General features: G+C 41.6%; 2 protein-coding genes across 4 annotated transcripts in view; one reads left to right on the forward strand and one right to left on the reverse strand.

Annotated features, from left to right (window-relative positions):
- The window catches only part of LOC111963938 (small glutamine-rich tetratricopeptide repeat-containing protein beta-like), a 20627-nt gene extending 10758 nt beyond the window's left edge, over nt 1–9869 (forward strand). Inside the window, exons 8-11 of the mRNA XM_023987537.2 lie at nt 2758–2820; nt 5007–5044; nt 6735–6818; nt 7113–9869. Coding sequence (XP_023843305.1) covers nt 2758–2820; nt 5007–5044; nt 6735–6818; nt 7113–7224 — 297 coding nt within the window. The 3' untranslated portion in view covers nt 7225–9869. The remainder of the gene's footprint in view (nt 1–2757; nt 2821–5006; nt 5045–6734; nt 6819–7112) is intronic.
- Nucleotides 9870–11339: 1470 nt separating this feature from the next.
- The window catches only part of LOC111963939 (trafficking protein particle complex subunit 13), a 35471-nt gene continuing 26330 nt past the window's right edge, over nt 11340–20480 (reverse strand). For 2 of the 3 annotated variants that reach the window (XM_023987541.2, XM_023987539.2), the window contains 10 exons: nt 18630–18714; nt 18386–18513; nt 18103–18175; nt 17595–17639; nt 17194–17211; nt 15360–15493; nt 14858–15056; nt 12751–12851; nt 12322–12469; nt 11340–11548 (listed from right to left, as the gene is read on the reverse strand). In XM_023987541.2, coding sequence (XP_023843309.1) covers nt 11441–11548; nt 12322–12469; nt 12751–12851; nt 14858–15056; nt 15360–15493; nt 17194–17211; nt 17595–17639; nt 18103–18175; nt 18386–18513; nt 18630–18714 — 1039 coding nt within the window. In that variant the 3' untranslated portion in view covers nt 11340–11440. The remainder of the gene's footprint in view (nt 11549–12321; nt 12470–12750; nt 12852–14857; nt 15057–15359; nt 15494–17193; nt 17212–17594; nt 17640–18102; nt 18176–18385; nt 18514–18629; nt 18715–20480) is intronic. The other variant, XM_023987540.2, reaches the window with a different exon arrangement.

Below are 20480 nucleotides of genomic sequence, written 5' to 3' on the forward strand. Positions count from 1 at the left end.
AGCTTAAATCAAATCAAATCAAATGTATTTATATAGCCCTTCGTACATCAGCTGATATCTCAAAGTGCTGTACAGAAACCCAGCCTAAAACCCCAAACAGCAAGCAATGCAGGTATGAAGCTCGGTGGCTAGGAAGAAGTCCCTAGAAAGGCCAAAACCTAGGAAGAAACCTAGAGAAGAACCAGGCTATAGGGGTGGCCAGTCCTCTTCTGGCTGTGCCGGGTGGAGATTATAACAGAACATGGCCAAGATGTTCAAATGTTCATAAATGACCAGCATGGTCAAATAATAATCAGGTCAGGGTTCCATAGCCGCAGGCAGAACAGTTGAAACTGGAGCAGCAGCACGGCCAGTGGACTGGGACAGCAAGGATCATCATGCCAGGTTGTCCTGAGGCATGGTCCTAAGGCTCAGGTTCCCCAAGAGAGAGAAAGAAATAGAGAATCAGAGAGAGCATACTTAAATTCACACAGGACACCGGATAAGACAGGAGAAGTACTCCAGATATAAAAAACTGACCCTAGCCCCCCAACACATAAACACTGCAGCATAAATACGGAGGCTGAGACAGGAGGGGTCAGGAGACACTGTGCCCCATCCGATGATGCGTCTCTCACATGGGTAGGCAGACCATTCCATAAAAATGGAGATCTATAGGAGAAAGCCCTGTCTCCAGCTGTTTGCTTAGAAATTCTAGGGACAATTAGGAGGCCTGCGTCTTTGGCCGTAGCGTACGTGTAGGTTTGTACGGCAGGACCAAATCGGAAAGATAGGTAGGAGCAAGCCCATGTAACGCTTTGTAGGTTAACAGTAAAACCTTGAAATCAGCCCTTGCCTTAACAGGAGGCTAGCACTGGAGTAATATGATCAAATTTTTTGGTTCTAGTCAGGATTCTAGCAGCCGTATTTAGCACTAACTGAAGTTTATTTAGAGCTTTATCCGGGTAGCCGGAAATTAGAGCATTGCAGTAGTCTAACCTAAGTAACAAAAGCATGGATACATTTTTCTGCATCATTTTTGGACAGAAAATTTCAGATTTTGCAATGTTACGTAGATGGAAAAAAGCTGTCCTGTAAACAGTCTTGATATGTTCGTCAAAAGAGAGATCAGGGTCCAGAGTAACGCCAAGGTCCTAAACAGTTTTATTTGAGACGACTTTACAACCATCAAGATTAATTGTCAGATTCAACAGAAGATCTCTTTGTTTCTTGGGACCGAGAACAAGCATCTCTGTTTTGTCCGAGTTTAAAAGTAGAACGTTTTCAGCCATCCACTTCCTTATGTCTGAAACACAGGCTTCTAGCGAGGGCAATTTTGGGGCTTCACCATGTTTCATTGGTAGTGGGACTATCATTTGTTTTTCAACAGGACAATGACCCAACACACCTCCAGCCGGTGTAAGTGCTATTTTACCAAAGAAGGAGAGTAATGGAGTGCTGCATCAGATGACCTGCCCTCCACAATCCCCCGACCTCAACCAAATTGAGATGGTTTGGGATGAGTCAGACCGCAGAGTGAAGGAAAAGCAGCCAACAAGCTCTCAGAATATTGTGGAACTCCTTCAAGACTGTTGGAAAAGCATTCCAGGTGAAGCTGGTTGAAGAATGCCAAGAGTGTGCAAATCTGTCATCAAGGCAAAGGGTGGCTATTTGAAGAATCTCAAATATACAGTTGAAGTCTGAGTTTACATACACCTTAGCCAAATACATTTAAACTCAGGTTTTCACAAAATTCCCTGTCTTAGGTCAGTTAGGATCACCACTTATTTTAAGAATGTGAAATGTCAGGATAATAGTAGAGAGAATGATTTATTTCAGCTTTTATTTATTTCATCACATTCCCAGTGGTCAGAAGTTTACATACACTCAATTAGTATTTGGTAGCATTGCCTTTAAATTGTTTAACTTGGGTCAAACGTTTCGGGTATCCTTCCACAAGCTTCCCACAATAAGTTGGTGATTTGGCCCATTCCTCCTGACAGAGCTGGTGTAACTGAGTCTGGTTTGTAGGCCTCCTTGCTCGCACATGCTTTTTCAGTTCTGCCCACATATTTCTATAGGATGAGGTCAGGGCTTTGTGGTGGCCAATCCAATACCTTGACTTTGTTGTCCTTAAGCCATTTTGTCACAGCTTTGGAAGTATGCTTGGGGTCATTGTCCATTTGGAAGACCCATTGCGACCATACACCTCCAATTGACTCAAATGATGTCAATTAGCCTGTCGGAAGCTTCTAAAGCCATTACATAATTTTCGGGAATTTTCCAAGCTTTAAAGGCACAGTCAACTTAGTGTATGTAAACTTTTGACCCACTGGAATTGTGAAACAGTGAATTATAAGTAAAATAATCTGTCTGTAAACAATTGTTGGAAAAATGAGTTGTGTCATGCACAAKGTAGATGTCCTAACCGACTTGCCAAAACTATAGTTTGTTAACAAGAAATTTGTGGAGTGGTTGAAAAARMWGTTTTAATGACTCCAACCTAAGTATAGGTAAACTTCTGACTTCATCTGTATATTCCACATCAYGTAACTCATGCAATCAGTAAAATCAGATTGAAGAAACTGATAAAAATAKACCTTATGGAGTGTGAAGAGATGGGGACTGTGAAGAGACACACACACAGGCACAGACACACATATACACACACACGATAGCATACTTACTATACACACATGCCTTGCTTGGCAGCAGCTAATAGGGATTCATAATAAATACAAATACAAAATGAAGATTTTGAATGTTTGCTTGTTATAGATAGCTACGGGACTGGGATTTGACATGGCCAGCCTCATCAACAACCCTGCCTTCATCAGCATGGTAAGACTATGATTAGTGCTTGGCTGGAACAAACATCTGCACACAACATGTACAGTGCATTCAGAAAGTATTCAGACCCCTTCCCTTTTTCCACATTTTGTTGCGTTACAGCCTTATTCTAAAATTGATTAAATAAATACAAATGCTCATCAATCTACACACAATACCCCATAARGACAAAGTGAAAACAGGTCTATACTTTTTTGAGCTCAGGTGCATCCTGTTRCCATTGATCATCCTTGAYATGTTTCTACAACTTCATTGGCGTCCACCTGTGGTAAATTCAATTGATTGGATATGATTTGGAAGGCACGCATCTGTCTATATAAGGTCCCACAGTTGACGGTGCATGTCAGAGCAAACACCAAGCCATGAGGTCGAAGAAATTGTCCGTAGAGCTCCGAGACAGGATTGTGTCAAGGCACAGATCTGAGGAAGGGTACCAAAAATGTCTGCAGCATTGAAGGTCCCCAAGAACACAGTGGCCTCCATCATTCTTAAATGGAAGAAGTTTGGAACCACCAAGACTCTACCTAGAGCTGGCCGCCCGGCCAAACTGAGCAATCGGGGGAGAAGGGCCTTGGTCAGGGAGATGACCAAGAACCCAATGGTCACTTTGACTGAGCTCCAGAGTTTCCCAGTGGAGATGAGATAACCTTCCAGAAGGACAATCATCTCTGCAGCACTCCACCAATCAGGCCTTTATGGAANTTTGACTGAGCTCCAGAGTTTCCCAGTGGAGATGAGATAACCTTCCAGAAGGACAATCATCTCTGCAGCACTCCACCAATCAGGCCTTTATGGAAGAGTGGCCAGACATACTCCTCAGTAAAAGGCATATGACAGCCCACTTGGAGTTTGCCAAAAGGCACCTAATGGAGACTCAGACCTTGAGAAACAAGATTATCTGGTCTGAAGAAACCAAGATTCAACTCTTTGACCTTAATGCTAAGTGTCATGTCTGGAGGAAACCTGGCACCATCCCTACGGTAAAGCATGGTGGTGACAGCATCATGCTGTGGGGATGTTTTTCAGCGGCAGGGACTGGGAGACTAGTCAGGTTTGAGGGAAAGATGAACCGAGCATTCCTTGATGAAAGCCTGCTCCAGAGCGCTCAGGACCTCAGACGGGGGCGAAGGTTCACCTTCCAACCGGACAACAACCCTAAGCACACAGCCAAGACAATGCAGGAATGGCTTCGGGACAAGTCTCTGAATGTCCTTGAGAGGCCCAGCCAGAGCCCGGACTTGAACCCGATCGAACATCTGGAGAGACCTGAAAATAGCTGTGTAGCGACACTCCCCATTTCACCTGACAGAGCTTCAGAGGATCTGCAGAGAAGAATGGGGGAAACACCCCAAATACAGGTGTGCCAAGTTTGTAGCACCAAAGATTGATGTGTGTAGATTGATGAAAAAAACACCAACAATTTAAAACATTTTAGAATAAGACTGTAACATAACAAAATGTGAAAAAAGTCAAGTGGTCTGAATACTTTCCGAATGCACTGTGCCTGGGTGGAAATAGATGTTGTTTTCCTTAATGTACTTTGGATGTGCTTATACGGTGCACCAGATGCGGGGGGTGGGGGTATGCACTTTTGGGACTATGTCATTGGTTCTATTACATCAGAAAATCAGGCGCACCTGCAATATTTGAAAGAAAATAAATACTATATTCGACCCAGGTCTGATGCACATTGCAGTCCCTCCAGGGCCAAAGCCATCCCTGGTCTAGACAAATCCTAGACACAGATTCCTCATACTTCTTTTATGAGTGTTTGTGATACGGTTAATGCGTCCTAAAATTAACCGCATGCCTTACACAGTTGGCTTGGTATTCCACCAATGCCATTGTCAAGGGGCCTGGGGACATTCAAGGTGTTGATCATGACTGGTTGATTGAATGGGTGGCTGATGGAATGCCTGCCAGGCAGAGAGTGCATGTCATTATAAGCATACCAATCCTACATGGCAGAAGCTGGGCTGAATCATGAATAGTTTTACTAGACAGCTATAAAATTGGTACCAGCACTAAGTAGCCACGCCTCTTGAGAATGCATCCGGTTCCCCATCAACGCTGTTAATTAATTGTCATTTTNGGTTCCCCATCAACGCTGTTAATTAATTGTCATTTTTACACATTTAAATGGGTGACATGGTGATTGGCTTTGTGTGTATTTACAGGCCGCCAGTGTGATGCAGAACCAGCAAGTGCAACAGCTGTGAGTGTTCGGCATGTTTCAGCATACCCAGGGCTGGGGCTCAATAGTGTGAGGCATCCTTTCCTRATCTCGTTTCCTTCATCTGCACTGATCTGGATGAATAACTAGGTGAAAGCCACCCCACTGAATCTATCGAGACACAGCCAATCAATATTACCCCTACCTACTGTATATGTACAGTACATAGCTACCTCTATTACCTCATACCCCTGCACATCGACTTGGTACTGGTACTCCCTGTATATAGCCATGTTATTTTCTACTCCCCATATATACTACCGTTCAAAAGTTTGGGGTCACTTAGAAATGTCCTTGTTTTTGAAAGAAAGCACTTTTTTTTGTCTGTTAAAATAACATGAAATTGATCAGAAATACAGTGTAGACATTGTTAATGTTGTAAATGAGTATTGTAGCTGGAAACTGATGATTTTTAATGGAATATCTACATAGGCATACAAAGGCCCATTATCAGCAACCATCACTCCTGTGTTCCAATGGCACGTTGTGTTAGCTAATCCAAGCTTATCATTTTAAAAGGCTAATTGATCATTAGAAAACCCTTTTGCAATTATGTTAGCACAGCTGAAAACTGTTGTTCTGATTAAAGAAGCAATAAAACTGTCCTTCTTTAGACTAGTTGAGTATCTGGTGCATCAGCATTTGTGGATTCGATTACAGGCTCAAAATGGCCAGAAACAAAGACCTTTTTCTGAAACTCGTCAGTCTATTCTTGTTCTGAGAAAATAAGGCTATTTCATGCGGGAAATTGCCAAAAAACTGAAGATCTCGTACAACGCTGTGTACTACTCTCTTCACAGAACAGCACAAACTGACCCTAACCAAAATAGAAAGAGGAGTGGGAGGCCCCGGTGCACAATTGAGCAAGAGGACAAGTACATTATTGTGTCTAGATGCCTCAACTGGCAGCTTCATTAAATAGTACCTGAGATCTTCAGTTTCTTGGCAATTTCTCGCATGGAATAGCCTTCATTTCTCAGAACAAGAATAGACTGACGAGTTTCAGAAGAAAGTTCTTTGTTTCTGGCCATTTTGAGCCTGTAATCGAACACACAAATGCTGATGCTCCAGATACTCAACTAGTCTAAAGAATGCCAGTTTTATTGCTTCGTTAATCAGAACAACAGTTTTCAGCTGTGCTAACATAATTGCAAAAGGGTTTTCTAATGATCAATTAGCCTTTTTTAAATTATAAATTTAGATTAGCTAACACAACGTGCCAAAAAAAAAGTGCTTTCTTTCAAAAACAAGGARATTTCTAAGTGACCCCAAACTTTTGAATGGTAGTGTATAGAGCCATGTTATTTTTACTCTTTATTTGTATTRGTTATTTAGCGTGTATTTATTCCTCGTGTCACAATTTACATTTTTTATTAAAATGTGTATCTTATCTTTAACTCTGCATTGTTGGAAAAGGACCCGTAAGTAAGCATTTCACTGTTAGTCTACACCTGTTGTCTACGAAGCATGTGACAAATAAAATTTGATTTATGTTTTACTATACAAAAATACCCTACATCCCACTAATTCATAATCCTGTTATAATTTCTTGAAGAAGTCAGAATGTAGGAATTACTGTTCAATTGTACTCAGATTTGTTTCAAGTTTTTGTCATAAAATGGCGTGTGACACATGTTTATAACTCTTTTGGGTTCTTTTCCTCTGTGTGCAGTATGTCTGGGATGATGTCCAATGCAGTTGGGGGTCCAGCAGCAGGAGTGGGAGGACTGTCGGACATCTCCAGCCTGATTGAAGCGTATGGCAGCACCATAGGGCTATTACTGTAACATACACAGGGACTCTCTGTTTATGATATTAGGGCTCTAATTACACATTTAAATAAGRATCAGACACATCAAGAATTAGTGAGGTTTAATTTGGACTAAATTATCATGAATTTCCCTTGARATTTTAAATTATTTTAGAAGTTTCTTTTAAATATTTGATGTAGGATGCTACATCCTATTTGTATCACAAGCTGCATGACACAATGAGTAAATAAGTAAAGCAGAGAAACACTAAATGCTAACTCTGGTCTATTTGTTTGCAGCGGTCAGCAGTTTGCCCAGCAGATCCAGCATCAGAACCCAGAGTTGATCGAACAGCTGAGGAACCACATCCGCAGCCGCTCCTTCAGTGGCAGTGCTGAGGAGCACTCGTGATCCACACAGGTCTGTGTACTACAACACAGAGGTTAGGGCTCGCTCTTAGAGTGCATCTCCATAGTCTAAAGAGGCTTCCTCCCCTTCATGTGCTCTAATGGAATGGTGAGAATTAGCATGGAGATTGTGGTGGATTTGATGCCACCTGTCCAGTTATATCATAGCAGAGACCTGATTGTACATGTGCACTTTTGTTTTACCGGCAATAGATGGATCAGGATCTGCTTATTAATTACTAAACTGTTATTACAATGTTGTTACACAAGGTGAAAAGGACATTTGAAGGCATGTAAATGTTTCTTACCTTCAGCGTATGTTTCAATAAAGGAAGGGCAACCATATGACGTGATTACAATCTCTACACCCATTCCTTAAACTCACATCACCGGCAGAGCTGGAATTAAGGGACAGATAGAGATGGGTACGATGGCACTTCACTGGGACTGGGTCTTCAGAGAGGAGAGGAAACATTTTACACACCCAATCAGGAGACAGAGTATCTAACACATTCTATGTACACTGAACAAAAATATGAACACAACATGTAAAGTGTTGGTCCCATGATTTCATGAGGTGAAATAAAAGATCCCCAAAATGTTCCATACGCACAAAAAAAGCTTATTTCTCTCAAATGTTGTGTACAAATTTGTTTACGTCCCTATTGGGTAGCATTTCTCCTTTGCCAAGATGATCCATCCACCTGACAGGTGTGACATGTCAAGAAATGGATTTAAACAGCATGATCATTACACAGGTGCACCTTGTGCTGGGGACCATAAAAGGCCACTCTAAAATGTGCAGTTTTGTCACACAACACAATGCCACATATGTCTCAAGTTTTGAGGGAGCGTGCAATTGGCATGCTGACTGCAGGAATGTCCACCAGAGCTGTTGCCAGTGAAGTTAATGTTAATTTCTCTACCATAAGCCACCTCCAATGTCGTATTAGAGAATTTGGCAGTATGTCCAATCGGCCTGATAACCGCAGACCACGTGTATGGCAACGTGTGGGTGAGCGGTTTGCTGATGTTGACATTGTGAACAGAGTGCTCCATGGTGGCGGTGGGGTTATGGTATTGGCAGACATAAGCTACGGAAAACAAACACAATTGTATTTTTTAGATGGCAATTTGAATGCACAAAAATAATGTGACGAGATCCTGAGGTCCATTATGAAGCCTATTCTTTTTAAGGTATATGTGACCAACAGATGCATATCTGTATTCCCAGTCATGTGAAATCCATAGATTAGGGCCTCATGAATCTATTTCAATTGACCGATTTCCTCATATGAACTGTAACTCAGTAAAATCTATTAAATTGTCTTTTATATTTTTGTTCAGTATACCCAATCAGGAAACAGAGTTTGAAACACATTCAAAACACCCAATTAGTTTCAAATACATTTCCACCAAACATTATGCACAGTCCTAGAGACCCAAATTAAATAAAGTGTATTTGTCGTGTACACAGATTAGCAGATGTTAAAGCAGGTGCAGCGAAATGCTTGGTTTTTAGCTCCAGCAGTGCAGTAATTGTCTAACAGTACAATACTAATACACAAAAAAGAAGAGAGAGAAAGAAGAAATTAAGAAATATCAGAACAAGGATTATTCCAAATGGATTTGTGTTTTTCTATTGTGTTTGTATATTGTGCTGTAGTAGCAATGTCCTACCATTGCCCTGTTCCTATACTGAATTACAGATCCTTTGGTCCTCTGAAAGATTTCACTGATCCAACAAAATTGTATGTAGGAGAATGCAGGGGTGTATTCAGTGAGAGGAAACCAGATAGAAATTAAATGAATAGAGCTGATACAATTCCCTATTCTACATAATACAGTTCTATGTTAACGTTCTGTAACATTGCACCTGCAAGTACTGGCCCCAGGATTTGATTTATTAATATTGCTTGTAGTAATTGCCTTGATGAGGGAAAGGGAGGAAGGAATTAAGGAAGGGGAGAAATTAAGGAAGGAGTTAAGGAATGAGAGTAAAGGGATGAAGGAATTAAGGAAGGAGTGAAAGGGAGAAAATAATTAAGAAAGGTGCAAAAAGAGATTAGAGAAAGGAGGAAGGAATTAAGGAATGTGTAAAAGGGAGGAAATTATTATTAAGGAAGGACTGAAAGGGATAAAGGATGCATGTGTGAAGTATTTGAACAGGGAGCATGTATCCTTTTTCTCATGATTACATGACAGTTACACACGACAGAACGGTTACATTGTTTTCTGTTCAAACCGTTATTTTTGTACCAAATATTTTGCTATAGTTTCTGTTGGGTCAAACAAAGCCCCTAAGCCTTGATCATGTGGAATTCTAGCATTGCTTTCGATAGCAATTATCTGACTGCTAATTTGAAGATAAATGAACGTGTCCTTGAAAGTATGTAGTGTCTGCAGCCCAACACCCCTGTATTTACAACCATAGCAAACACACATGTCAATGCCATTTCCATTTTTTTTCAGTTTCATTTGACATAGCTGAAGCAATGTTGATAGCTAGTATAAGACTCATTCAGTCTTGTTGATTTTGCATGCTCTTCCATCTGATATGTGTCAGACAAGCTAATGAATATGCTTGTAAAACAAAGCAGCATAATGTTTTGCCCAAAAATATGTCTCAATAAAATGTATTGCAATTGATTTCTGTTGAAAGTCTTGTTGTGAAATCATATAATGAAATCGCATCAGAGGCAGATTTGTACAGTACCTTGAGTGTGTAAAGCTGCCAAGAGTGTATGAAGCTGTCAAGGCAGAGTGGCTACTTTGAAGAATCGAAAAAATATTTTGATTTGTTTAACACGTTTTTGGTTACTACATGATTCCATGTGTCATTTCCTAGTTTTGATGTCTTCACTATTATTCTACAATGTAGAAAATAGTAAAAATAATTAAAAACCCTTGAATGAGTAGTTCTGGGAAAGGGCACCAAAACATTTCTGCAGCATTGAAGGTCTCCAAGAACACAGAACACCTCTTCTTAAATGGAAGAAATTTGGTACCACCAAGACTCTTCCTAGAGCTGGCCGCCTTGCCAAACTGAGCAATCAGGGGAGAAGGGCTTTGGTCAGGGAGGTGACCAAGAACCCAATGGTCACTCTGACAGAGCTCTCGAGTTCCTCTGTGGAGATGGGAGAACCTTCCAGAAGGACACCCATCTCTGCAGCACTCCACCAATCAGGCCTTTATGGTAGAGTGGCCAGACAGAAGCTACTTCTCTTTAAAAGGCACATAACAACCCGCTTGGAGTTTGCCAGAAGGCACCTAAAGGACTCAGACCATGAGAAACAAGATTCTCTGGTCTGATGAAACCTAGATTCAACTCTTTGGCCTGAATGCCAAACATCACGTCTGGAGGAAACCTGGCACCATCCCTATGGTGAAGCATGGTGGTGGCAGCATCAGGCTGTGGGGGTGTTTTTCAGTGGAAGGTACAGGGAGACTAGTAAGGATTGAGGGAAAGATGAACGGAGCAAGGTACAGAGAGATCCTCGATGAAAACCTGCTCTAGAGCACGCACGACCTCAGACTGGGGGACGAAGGTTCGACAAGTCTCTGAATGTCCTTGAGTGGCCCAGCCAGAGCCTGGACTTGAACCCGATTGAACATCTCTGGAGAGAACAGAAAATAACTGTGCAGCAATGCTCCCCATCCAACCTGACAGAGCTTGAGAGGATCTGCAGAGAAGAATGGGAGTAACTCCCCATACACAGGTGTGCCAAGCTTGTAGCATCATACCCAAGAAGACTCAAGGCTGCAATCGCTACCAAAAGTGCTTAAAAAAAAGTGCTGAGTAAAAGGTCTGAATACCTATGTAAATTCAAATTCAAAATATATTTTTTTGCTTTGTCATTATGTGGTATTGTGTGTAGATTGTATATATATATTTTTTTTTAGAATACAGATGTAACCTAATAAAAAGCCAAGGGGTCTGAATACTTTCCGAAAGCACTGTATATAGTGCACCATACATGTTTTTATAGTGAAAGCACAACCAACCATGGATTAAATTACTGCTTTTATTCACATTTAAATGCACATTCATTTAAAATCCAGATTTTTTTATGCAAAGAAAACTTAAAAACATAACATCTGTTAAAACATGATAACCTTGGGGTGTGTACTGTAAGGTGTTAGTATAGGTGCAGAGTTTGGAAGTTGGTCCATGGAGATTTGAGATTTAGTGCTGGGTTCTAGAAGGGTCTGGAAAGGTCTTAGCTCTCCCGGCTCATGTATGGACAGACCACACACACCTGTGCAATGTCATCGTATTCATACGTTCTCTTCAGAAATGTGTCGGTCAGTCTCAGGCCGGATATACTCTGAAATACAAGCAAATGGTAATTAGTTATGGTTAATATCAGCAATATATTTGAACTATTAACAGTCAAAGTGAGACGTAACATAATAATAAGCCTTGGCTATAATAAGACATCATAAAGGGTCATACATGCTTTGTGGGTAACACTATAAAAGCATCCAGGTATAATGCATTGTGATGCAGTTACAATGCATTGTAAAACTTGTCATGAGCATGTATGATCCCATTTAGGCCAATTGAATGTTTCATGAATTTATTGTCAAGGCGAGCGAGAAAATAAAACTTTGAAAAGTGGACCTTCTTGCTTAAATACTACAGCAAACTTAGTTCAACAGCTAGTGACCTAATCAACAGATTTTAGCCTCTTGGGGAAGATAAGAGGCAAAGTTCAGCCATAATCCGTGAGAAGTTGTGTATCTCTCTTTACTGGAGGCTTGAGGACATTCTTTTTGCTATAATATTGCAACTTTTTCATTTTTCAGATGACATTTTTATTTTTGGGAAAAGTGAAGTGGGGCATTCGTTAAACATGTCAATAAAATGGTAAGGCCTTACAATATCATTTAATCATCTCACAATGACCACACACTAAATAACAGCCAGTTTGAGGCAGTTGAAAATATTATGGATCGAGGGACATAACATATAAGCCTTGTTATTAAAAGACAAAACAAATATTGTATTGCATGCTTGTGACAAGTATTAAAGCTTGATACCTCTCTGCTTTAACCTAAGTGTTACCAAGTATTATAACGTGAATAACTTTAGAAATACCTGCAGTCCCTGGACAGAGGAGAGGAGTTTGAGGGGCAAAGCGAGTGAGGCACTGGGGCTGACTTTGCCTAGCTGTCTCCCTGATACACCACACCAGTGGATGGAGCGGGTGTTACACATCTCCAGCACCAGGTCCATGGTCCTCTCACTGCAACCACACACACAACCAGCCTGGTTACACATCGGTATGTTCTTTAACCAAGCCATCTGACTATCGGTTGTCATTCCTTCTCGTACATGAATGAAATGGCATGACAATGACCGACAGGGGAGTTGACTAAAGCATATAAAGATCAGTACATGCGTATAGCAGAGTTGAGGTCAATTCCATTTCAATTCATTTTTAATTGAATTCAGTCAAGTGAATTGAAACGCTATATACCCCAACCCTGGTGTACAATAATATTTGAGGAGTCTGTATGACTATACCTGCAGTTGGTGATTTTACAGGTTATGTCGAAGGGTTCCTCTAGGTTGACAGTGTCTGGGATCATCTCCAGTGATAGCCTGACGTCTCCGTAACCTGGAGCCTGGCGGCGAACAGAGGGAAAAATATTACCTTGATGAAGGTCGACTGAGACCGAAACGTTGGTACATACATTTTTCGGATTTACCATCTACAATTTTGGACCGATTTTCTTCATGTTAGGCTAACAAGAAGGGCATCATCTGGGACCATGGTTTAGGTCACTTTAGATTGCACTGTGTTCTGTATTTTGTTAATTTTCTGCTTTTTGGGGTGGTCGTTTGGTTGGTACGCAATTTGTGATGCAATTGTAGGCCAATTTAGAAAACGTGTAGAATGACTGCATTACCTAATTGAGAATAAATTCAAATCAAATGTTATTAGTCACATACACATATTTAGCAGATGTTATTGCGGGTGTAGCAACATGCTTGCGTTCCTAGCTCCAACAGTGCAGTAGTATATAACAATTTACAACAATACACACAGATCTAAATTAAAATAATGAAATTAAGAAATATATAAATATTAGGATGAGCAATGTCAGATGAGCATTGACTAAAATATAGAATAAAGTATATACATATGAAATTAGTAAAACAGTATGTAAACATGATTAACGTGACCAGTGATAGCCACCCCTAAACATGGAGCGTAACCGAAAGGTTGCTGGATCAAATCCCCGAGCTGACAAGGTAAAAATCTGTCGTTCTGCCCCTGAACAAGGCAGTTAACCCACTGTTCCCCGGTAGGCCGTCATTGTAAATAATTTGTTCTTAACTGACTTGCCTAGTTAAATAAAGGTTAAATGTGTATATAGTGCAGCAGCCTCTAAGGTGCAGGGTTGAGTAACCAGGTGGTAGCCGGCTAGTGATGGCTATTTAACAGTCTGATGGCCTTGAGATAGAAGCTGTCTTTCAGTCCCAGCATTGATGCACCTGTACTGACCTCACCTTCTGGATGGTAGAGGGATGAACAGGGTGTTGCTCGGGTGGTTGATCTCCTTGATGATCTTTTTGGCCTTCCTGTGACATTGGGTGCTGTCGGGCAAGCAATGTGCCCCCGGTGATGCGTTGGGCAGACCGCACCACCCTCTGGAAAGCCCTGCGGTTGCGGAGGGTGCAGTTGCCATACCAGGCGGTAATACAGCCCGACAGGATGCTCTCAATTGTGCATCTGTAAAAGTTTGTGAGGGTCTTAGAAGCCAAGCCAAATTTCTTCAGCCTCCTGAGGTTGAAGAGGCGCTGTTGCGCCTTCTTCACCACACGGTCTGTGTGGGTGGACCATTTCAGATTGTCAGTGATGTGTACGCCGAGGAACTTGAAGCTTTTCACCTTCTCCACTGCGGTCTCGTTGATGTGGATAGGGGCGTGCTCCCGCTGCTGTTTCCTGTAGTCCACGATCAGTTCCTTCGTTTTGTTGATGTTGAGGGAGGTTATTTTTCTGGTACCACTCCGCCAGGTCCCTACCCTCCTCCCTGTAGCTGTATCGTCATTTTTGGTAATCAGGCCTACTAATGTTGTGTCGTCTGCAAACCTGATGATTGTGTTGGAGGCCTGCATTGCCACGTATGGGTGAACAGGGAGTACAGGAGGGGCCTGAGCACACACCCTTGTGGGGCCCCTGTGTTGAGGATCAGCAAAGTGGAGGTGTTGTTTCCTACCTTCAACAACTGGGCAAGGCCCGTCAGAAAATCCAGGACCCAGTTGCACAGGGCGTGGTTCAGGCCTAGGACCCCAAGCTTAATGATGAGCTTGGAGGGTACTATGGTGTTGAAGGCTGAGCTTTCGTCAATGCTGCGAATACAATCATCATCCTGAGCTATGCTATTTTCATTGTAATTCTCCGAAGGGGCACATTTGGCAACAGCCCAAGTATGACTGACAAGAACAATGACAGCATCAACACCACCATTCAACATCATCACCACTACTAAACATCATCACCACCACTCAACAAATAACCACAAAGACAAACACAGCATTGAGACTGAGAATGTCCTGTTATGCAACAACCATATTGTATACTGTGACTAGGAATCATATACTGTAACTGATAATGTACTGGTACCATTCTCTGTAGCTGGCTTGTCTGCAGCCTTCCTCTTTCTCCTAAGTTGGTCTTCCACACAATGTCCAGTTTGCCGATCACCGTCACACCCTTGATGACGCCCGCCTTCTCTGCAAACTCTGGCTTGGGCTTCAGACAGTAGAGGTACTGGCGCGTGTCCATGGGCTGCAAGTAAGACATCTTCCCAAATGTAGACGTTCTGGAACACAGTCAGGGTGGAGAAGTCTGAAAACCTATTACCTTTGACATATAGTGGGGGCGTTTTCAGCTACACGGACAAAACCTGGCCAAGTGAATGCTGTATTTTGTAAGCAGCATAGTTTCCAAATCAGAATAGTCATACAGCTTTCAATTTCTAAATGTTTTAACAAAAAAAAGCTGTAAAATAACACTAAAAGTATTGACACTAGAAACTCGTTGGTTCCCCCTTTCTTTATTGTACTGCCTTTTTACTGTACAATCAAAACAAATGTGTGTGTTTGTGTGTGTGTGTCTCCCTTACCCTTCGTCCTCTGTCTCCACGGTGTTGAGCTCAGCGACGTTGTACATCATGGAGGGCTCCAGGGACACTTTCTCCATGAACATGGACGACGTGGTGATGTTCTGGATCTGGGCCTCCAGGAACACCTCGTCTGTCTGGGTCGGCGCTAACGTTAGACACCAATACTAACTAGAGGAACACCTCAAAGGATCTAACTGGGCAGCACTTCGACTTCAATCCCCTTTCAATGTACTTATATTGGCCAGTCAAGGTGATATTGTAGATTTAATTTAGGTCTAGTGTGTGTCACATTTTTCTGCAAACATGTAATTTATACAGGTAGAATCTAGAAAACACCACAAAGTACCTGTATAACTTAGGCATGTACTGTATGAATGTGTCTTAAATGTTACTTATTAGAACCCCAGTAAGACAGGGTTTTTGTTTCTTTGTCAGTCCTATAAAAATCAATCAGTGTGGCCCAAATGGAGTTCAAAAGTCTGCTCAGTTTACCTTTGAGGAGTGGATTAGTACTGAACTGAACAGAGGACTGCTCCGAGATTAGTTCATGCCTTTAATCCAAAGGCTAGTGATTAAGTAGGGACCACAGACAGAAACATTCTGCCAGACTGACAGATTGGGGTTATTGTTACAGAGCAGAGCACCTCTACTTCCCATCTCCCATGCCGAGCCTGACCAGTCATCCACCCAACCCAAACCCTCAGATCTGACACATCTCAAATAGCACCCTATACCCAATGTAGTGCAGCTATTTTTGGCCATAGGTTTATGTGAACAATGTTTCACTTGATCAGATCTATTTGGACTCTTGAAAGAGTTTCTTTCAGTTAAAGAGTGAAATAAACATATACATTTACAAAATCAGATTCATAAATCACCAACTCCACAAACATCATTAAAACGTACAGCCCTTTACATCAGAGATGTCATTCAAATCTACATTCTGAATCCAATCCTTCAAAAGAACTGTAGAAATGGAAACCCCACTACAATCATACAGACCCAGGCTTGGTCTGAAATAGCACCCTATTCACTATAGTGCACTACTTTTCACCAGAGCCCTAAGTAGTGAACTATATAGGGAATAGGGTGCCATTTCACAGCCCTACACCAATTTTGTCTAGGGCTGCGAAAGTCCTGTGAGAGATGAGTTAGCAAGAGGGAAAAAGCATTGAAGAGGAAAAGTCAGAGCAACGGCAAAACAGTGGAAAAAGCATTTCATGGACCTTTATTAATGCAGCATGATACCTCTGATTTCCTTGCGAAAAGTAATCACTCTCTAGTCCGGCTGAAGCCAAACTTGAAATCTTCCTGACTTCACAGTCTGGAAAGGTTATTTTGATGTTGTCGGCATGATGCGTTGATATTGAAGGGGCCTGTGCTTTTTTACTGATTGGTTCTCCTCCATGTCTTTCTCACTCAAACACCCACATGGACAGCCTCACACAGCTCCCGATCACTGCTGCCTTCGAATACAACTGTTGGATTTTCAAATCCAAACAACTAAAGGTCTCAACCCCCCAGAAAAAAAAATTAAAACTTGAGACCCAATCAAAGCTCAAGCCAATTTCTGTGCAAATATTGTACCATCAACGGCCTCTTGTTCAGAGCAGTGTGTCACAGCTCTCCCTCGCATCAGCCAGGCTAATGTACCATTGAGTTTTCTACAGACTTTTATTCCCCACAATAGCGTGTTAACATCCATGCATGCCTTTTAATTATTTTGCCTTTGCTCTTGCACATTGGCTACAGAAAAAGAGAGACAGACATTGCTGCAACAAAAATGATTAAGAAAGCGAGGGTTAAGAGCAGTGAAAACAGAAAAAACTATTACCACGGAACTGAGGTCACTCTAATGGGGAAAATAAAAACACAAGAGACAAACAAATGAAGGTTACATGTCAAATGACAGTGACAATACTTCTGATGCTCTAGCGAATGAAACAGTACTATGAGAGAAAATAAGCAAATTTTACTATATGCGTCACCAATGGAAAATGCCTGACCATGGAATGAAACATGACATACAGCAAACAATTTTTATGTCGAATTAAAAACCAATTGCTGAATTGATAGTGGAAATTTATGGAGAAAAGATGTGAATATGTATGAGTGAAGATAGCTAAAGTATGTTGACAACAGTGGAAAGTTGAATAAGCTGGTAACTGTATTTGTCATTGTTTTGGTACAGATAACAAAACAGTGCAGCTGGGAGAAAGAGAGAAACAAACATACCTCTGCATTGTAGAACTTGGTTTTGACGTCGAGCGGCTTCAGAACCTGATTGAGAATACATTGCAAGCGAAATGATGCAAATGTCTCAAATGATTTCTCAAACGATTCCTCCATTCAACAGCAATAAAAAAAAAAAAATCTTCCTTCACAACATTAGAAAATATAGCCATTTATCTCTGGTAACAGAAAAATACTTAAATCCATGAGCCAACAAATTTGATTTAAAACAGTCGGTATATCTTATACAAAAAAGTATTACTGGAGAAGTTGGATTTAGTTTCATTGTGTGACTCAGAGTAGATCCCCGTCTGAGACTGAGGATAGTAGGTAGTGAGATTGTTCGGTAGTCGAAAGCCAAAACTTGTGTGCTATTGCCTTATTACATTGACATTTTAGTTACTTAGCAGACGTGGAATAGTGACATTGTTCAGGGTTGAGGTCTGCTCTTCCAATATAACTCAGTGAGGGGGAATGGGAGAGTTCAAATAAAGGATGCTTTGAAGCTCACCTGAAATTTGAAGAACTTCCTGAAGTACAGCTTCTCTCCGGCCTGTGTGGTATAACTGACTGCACAAACCAAGCTGGAGTAGAGACACAAATTCTTTGCATTTTAGCACTCAAATGAACTCCTATGCATCTTTGCAGATGTGTTGATGTACATCTGCCCCATAGCTGTGTCTCGAGTGACACCCTTTTCCCAGAATTATATAGAGCACTGATCAAAAGCTGGGTACTATATGGGGAATAGGGTGTCATTCCAGATTGACTCCATGTCAGAAAAGAAAACGTACATGTGAGTCCCAATCTCTTTGACTTCATGGTGAATGACATCATCAATGCAGGACTCAGGCTTCAGCTCTGTGACGGCGTTGTTGGACGCTGATAGGTTTAACCTCTGAGAGCTGGTCTGCAGGTCTGCCTGTAAGACATGACAAAAAAAAGAGGGATTTCACTTAAAAGGAGTGTGAATAGGACAAGTGGATTCATCAGAGATGAAAGATGTTTCCATTGGATTGATGTAAATCTGTATTGTACCTTTACTAGTATGTCCTTGACCAACTGGCTGCTGTCATTGTGCACACTAATGTAACTCGAGAAGGTCTCGCCAAGGAAGATATTTCTGTGCAAAGGAAAATTATTACGCAAGTGTCACACACAAAGACAATGGACTACACACAAAAACAATGCCCACTGAAGACCAGAAACAACACTTTTCTTTTCAGTGAAAATGATTCATGTATGGTATATATCTCCATATACAGTGCATTCGGAAAGTATTCAGACCCCTTGACTTTTTTCATATTTTATTACGTTACAGCCTTATTCTAAAATGGATTAAATACATGTTTCCTCATCAATCTACACACAATACCCCATAATGACCAAGTGAAAACAGTTTTTTTTTGTGTGTGTGCAAATGTATTAAAAATAAAAAACAGAAATACCTTATTTACATACATTTTCAGACCCTTTGCTATGAAACTAAAAATTGGGCTCAGGTAAATCCTGTTTCCATTGATCAACCTTTAGATGTTTCCACAACTTGATTACAGAATTGAAGGTCCCCAAGAACACAGTGGCCTCCATCATTCTTAAATGGAAGACGTTTGGAACCACCATGACTCTTCCTAGAGCTGGCCGCCCTGCCAAACTGAGCAATTGGGGGAGAAGGTCCTTGGTCAGGGAGTTGACCAAGAACCCAATTGTCACTCTGACAAAGCTCCAGAGTTCCTCTGTGGAGATGGGAGAACCTTCCAGAAGGACAACCATCTTTGCAGCACTCCACCAATCAGGCATGTCTGGTAGAGTGGCCAGATGGAAGCCACTCCTCAGTAAAAGGCACATGACAGCCCGCTTGGAGTTTGCTTAAAAGCCACCTAAAGGACTCTCAGACCATGAGAAACAAGATTCTCTGGTCTGATAAAACCAAGATTCAACTCTTTGGCCTGAATGCCAAGCGTCATGTCTGGAGGAAGCATGGTGGTGTCAACATCATGTTATGGGGATGTTTTTCAGAGGCAGAGACTAGGAGACTAGTCAGGTTCGAGGGAAAGATGAACAGAGCAAGAGATCCTCAATGAAAACCTGCTCCAGAGCGCTCAAAACCTCAGACTGAGGCGAAGGTTCACCTTCCAACAAGACAACGACCCTAAGCACACAGCCAAGACAACGCAGGAGTGGCTTTGGGACAAGTCTCTGAATGTCCTCGAGTGGCCCAGCCAGAGCCGGGACTTGAACCCGATCGAACATCTCTGGAGAGAAAACTCAAGGCTGTAATCGTTGCCAAAGGTGCTTCAACAAAGTACTGAGTAAAGGGTCTGAATACTTATGTAAATGTGATATTTTAGTTAAAGTTTTTAGAAATTAGCAACAAAAAAAACATTTTTGCTTTGTCATTATGGGGTATTATTGTGTGTAGATTGATACATTTTAGAAATAAGGCTGTAATGTAAAAAAGTGTGTAAAAAGTCAAGGGGTCTAAATACTTTCCAAATGCACTGTATACTTCCACTACCAAAAGTGGAGAACACCATTGTGTTCATGAGAGTCTCAGCATTCAATCGATTGGTTTCTAGGCCAAACCGTTTGGACGCTACAGGCGTTTTTGTGAGAAGACAGATTTTTGGGATGTCGCATGGTCTGACAAATACCGCTCTAGCTCTGCTACCTTTCACCACAGATGCAGAAGGGCGATGTCATTGGAAAAAGTCAAGGGGTCACGAATTGCACCGCTGTTGGGTTTTTCACACTCAACAGTTTCCCCATGTGTTTCAAGAATGGTCCACCACCCAAAGGACATCCAGCCAACTTGGCACAACTGTGAGAAGCGTTGGGGTCAACATGGGCCAGCATCTCTGTGGAACGCTTTCGACACCTTGTAGAGTC

The sequence above is a fragment of the Salvelinus sp. IW2-2015 genome, linkage group LG5, assembly GCF_002910315.2.
Source record: "Salvelinus sp. IW2-2015 linkage group LG5, ASM291031v2, whole genome shotgun sequence".
NCBI classification, from domain to species: Eukaryota; Metazoa; Chordata; class Actinopteri; order Salmoniformes; family Salmonidae; genus Salvelinus; species Salvelinus sp. IW2-2015.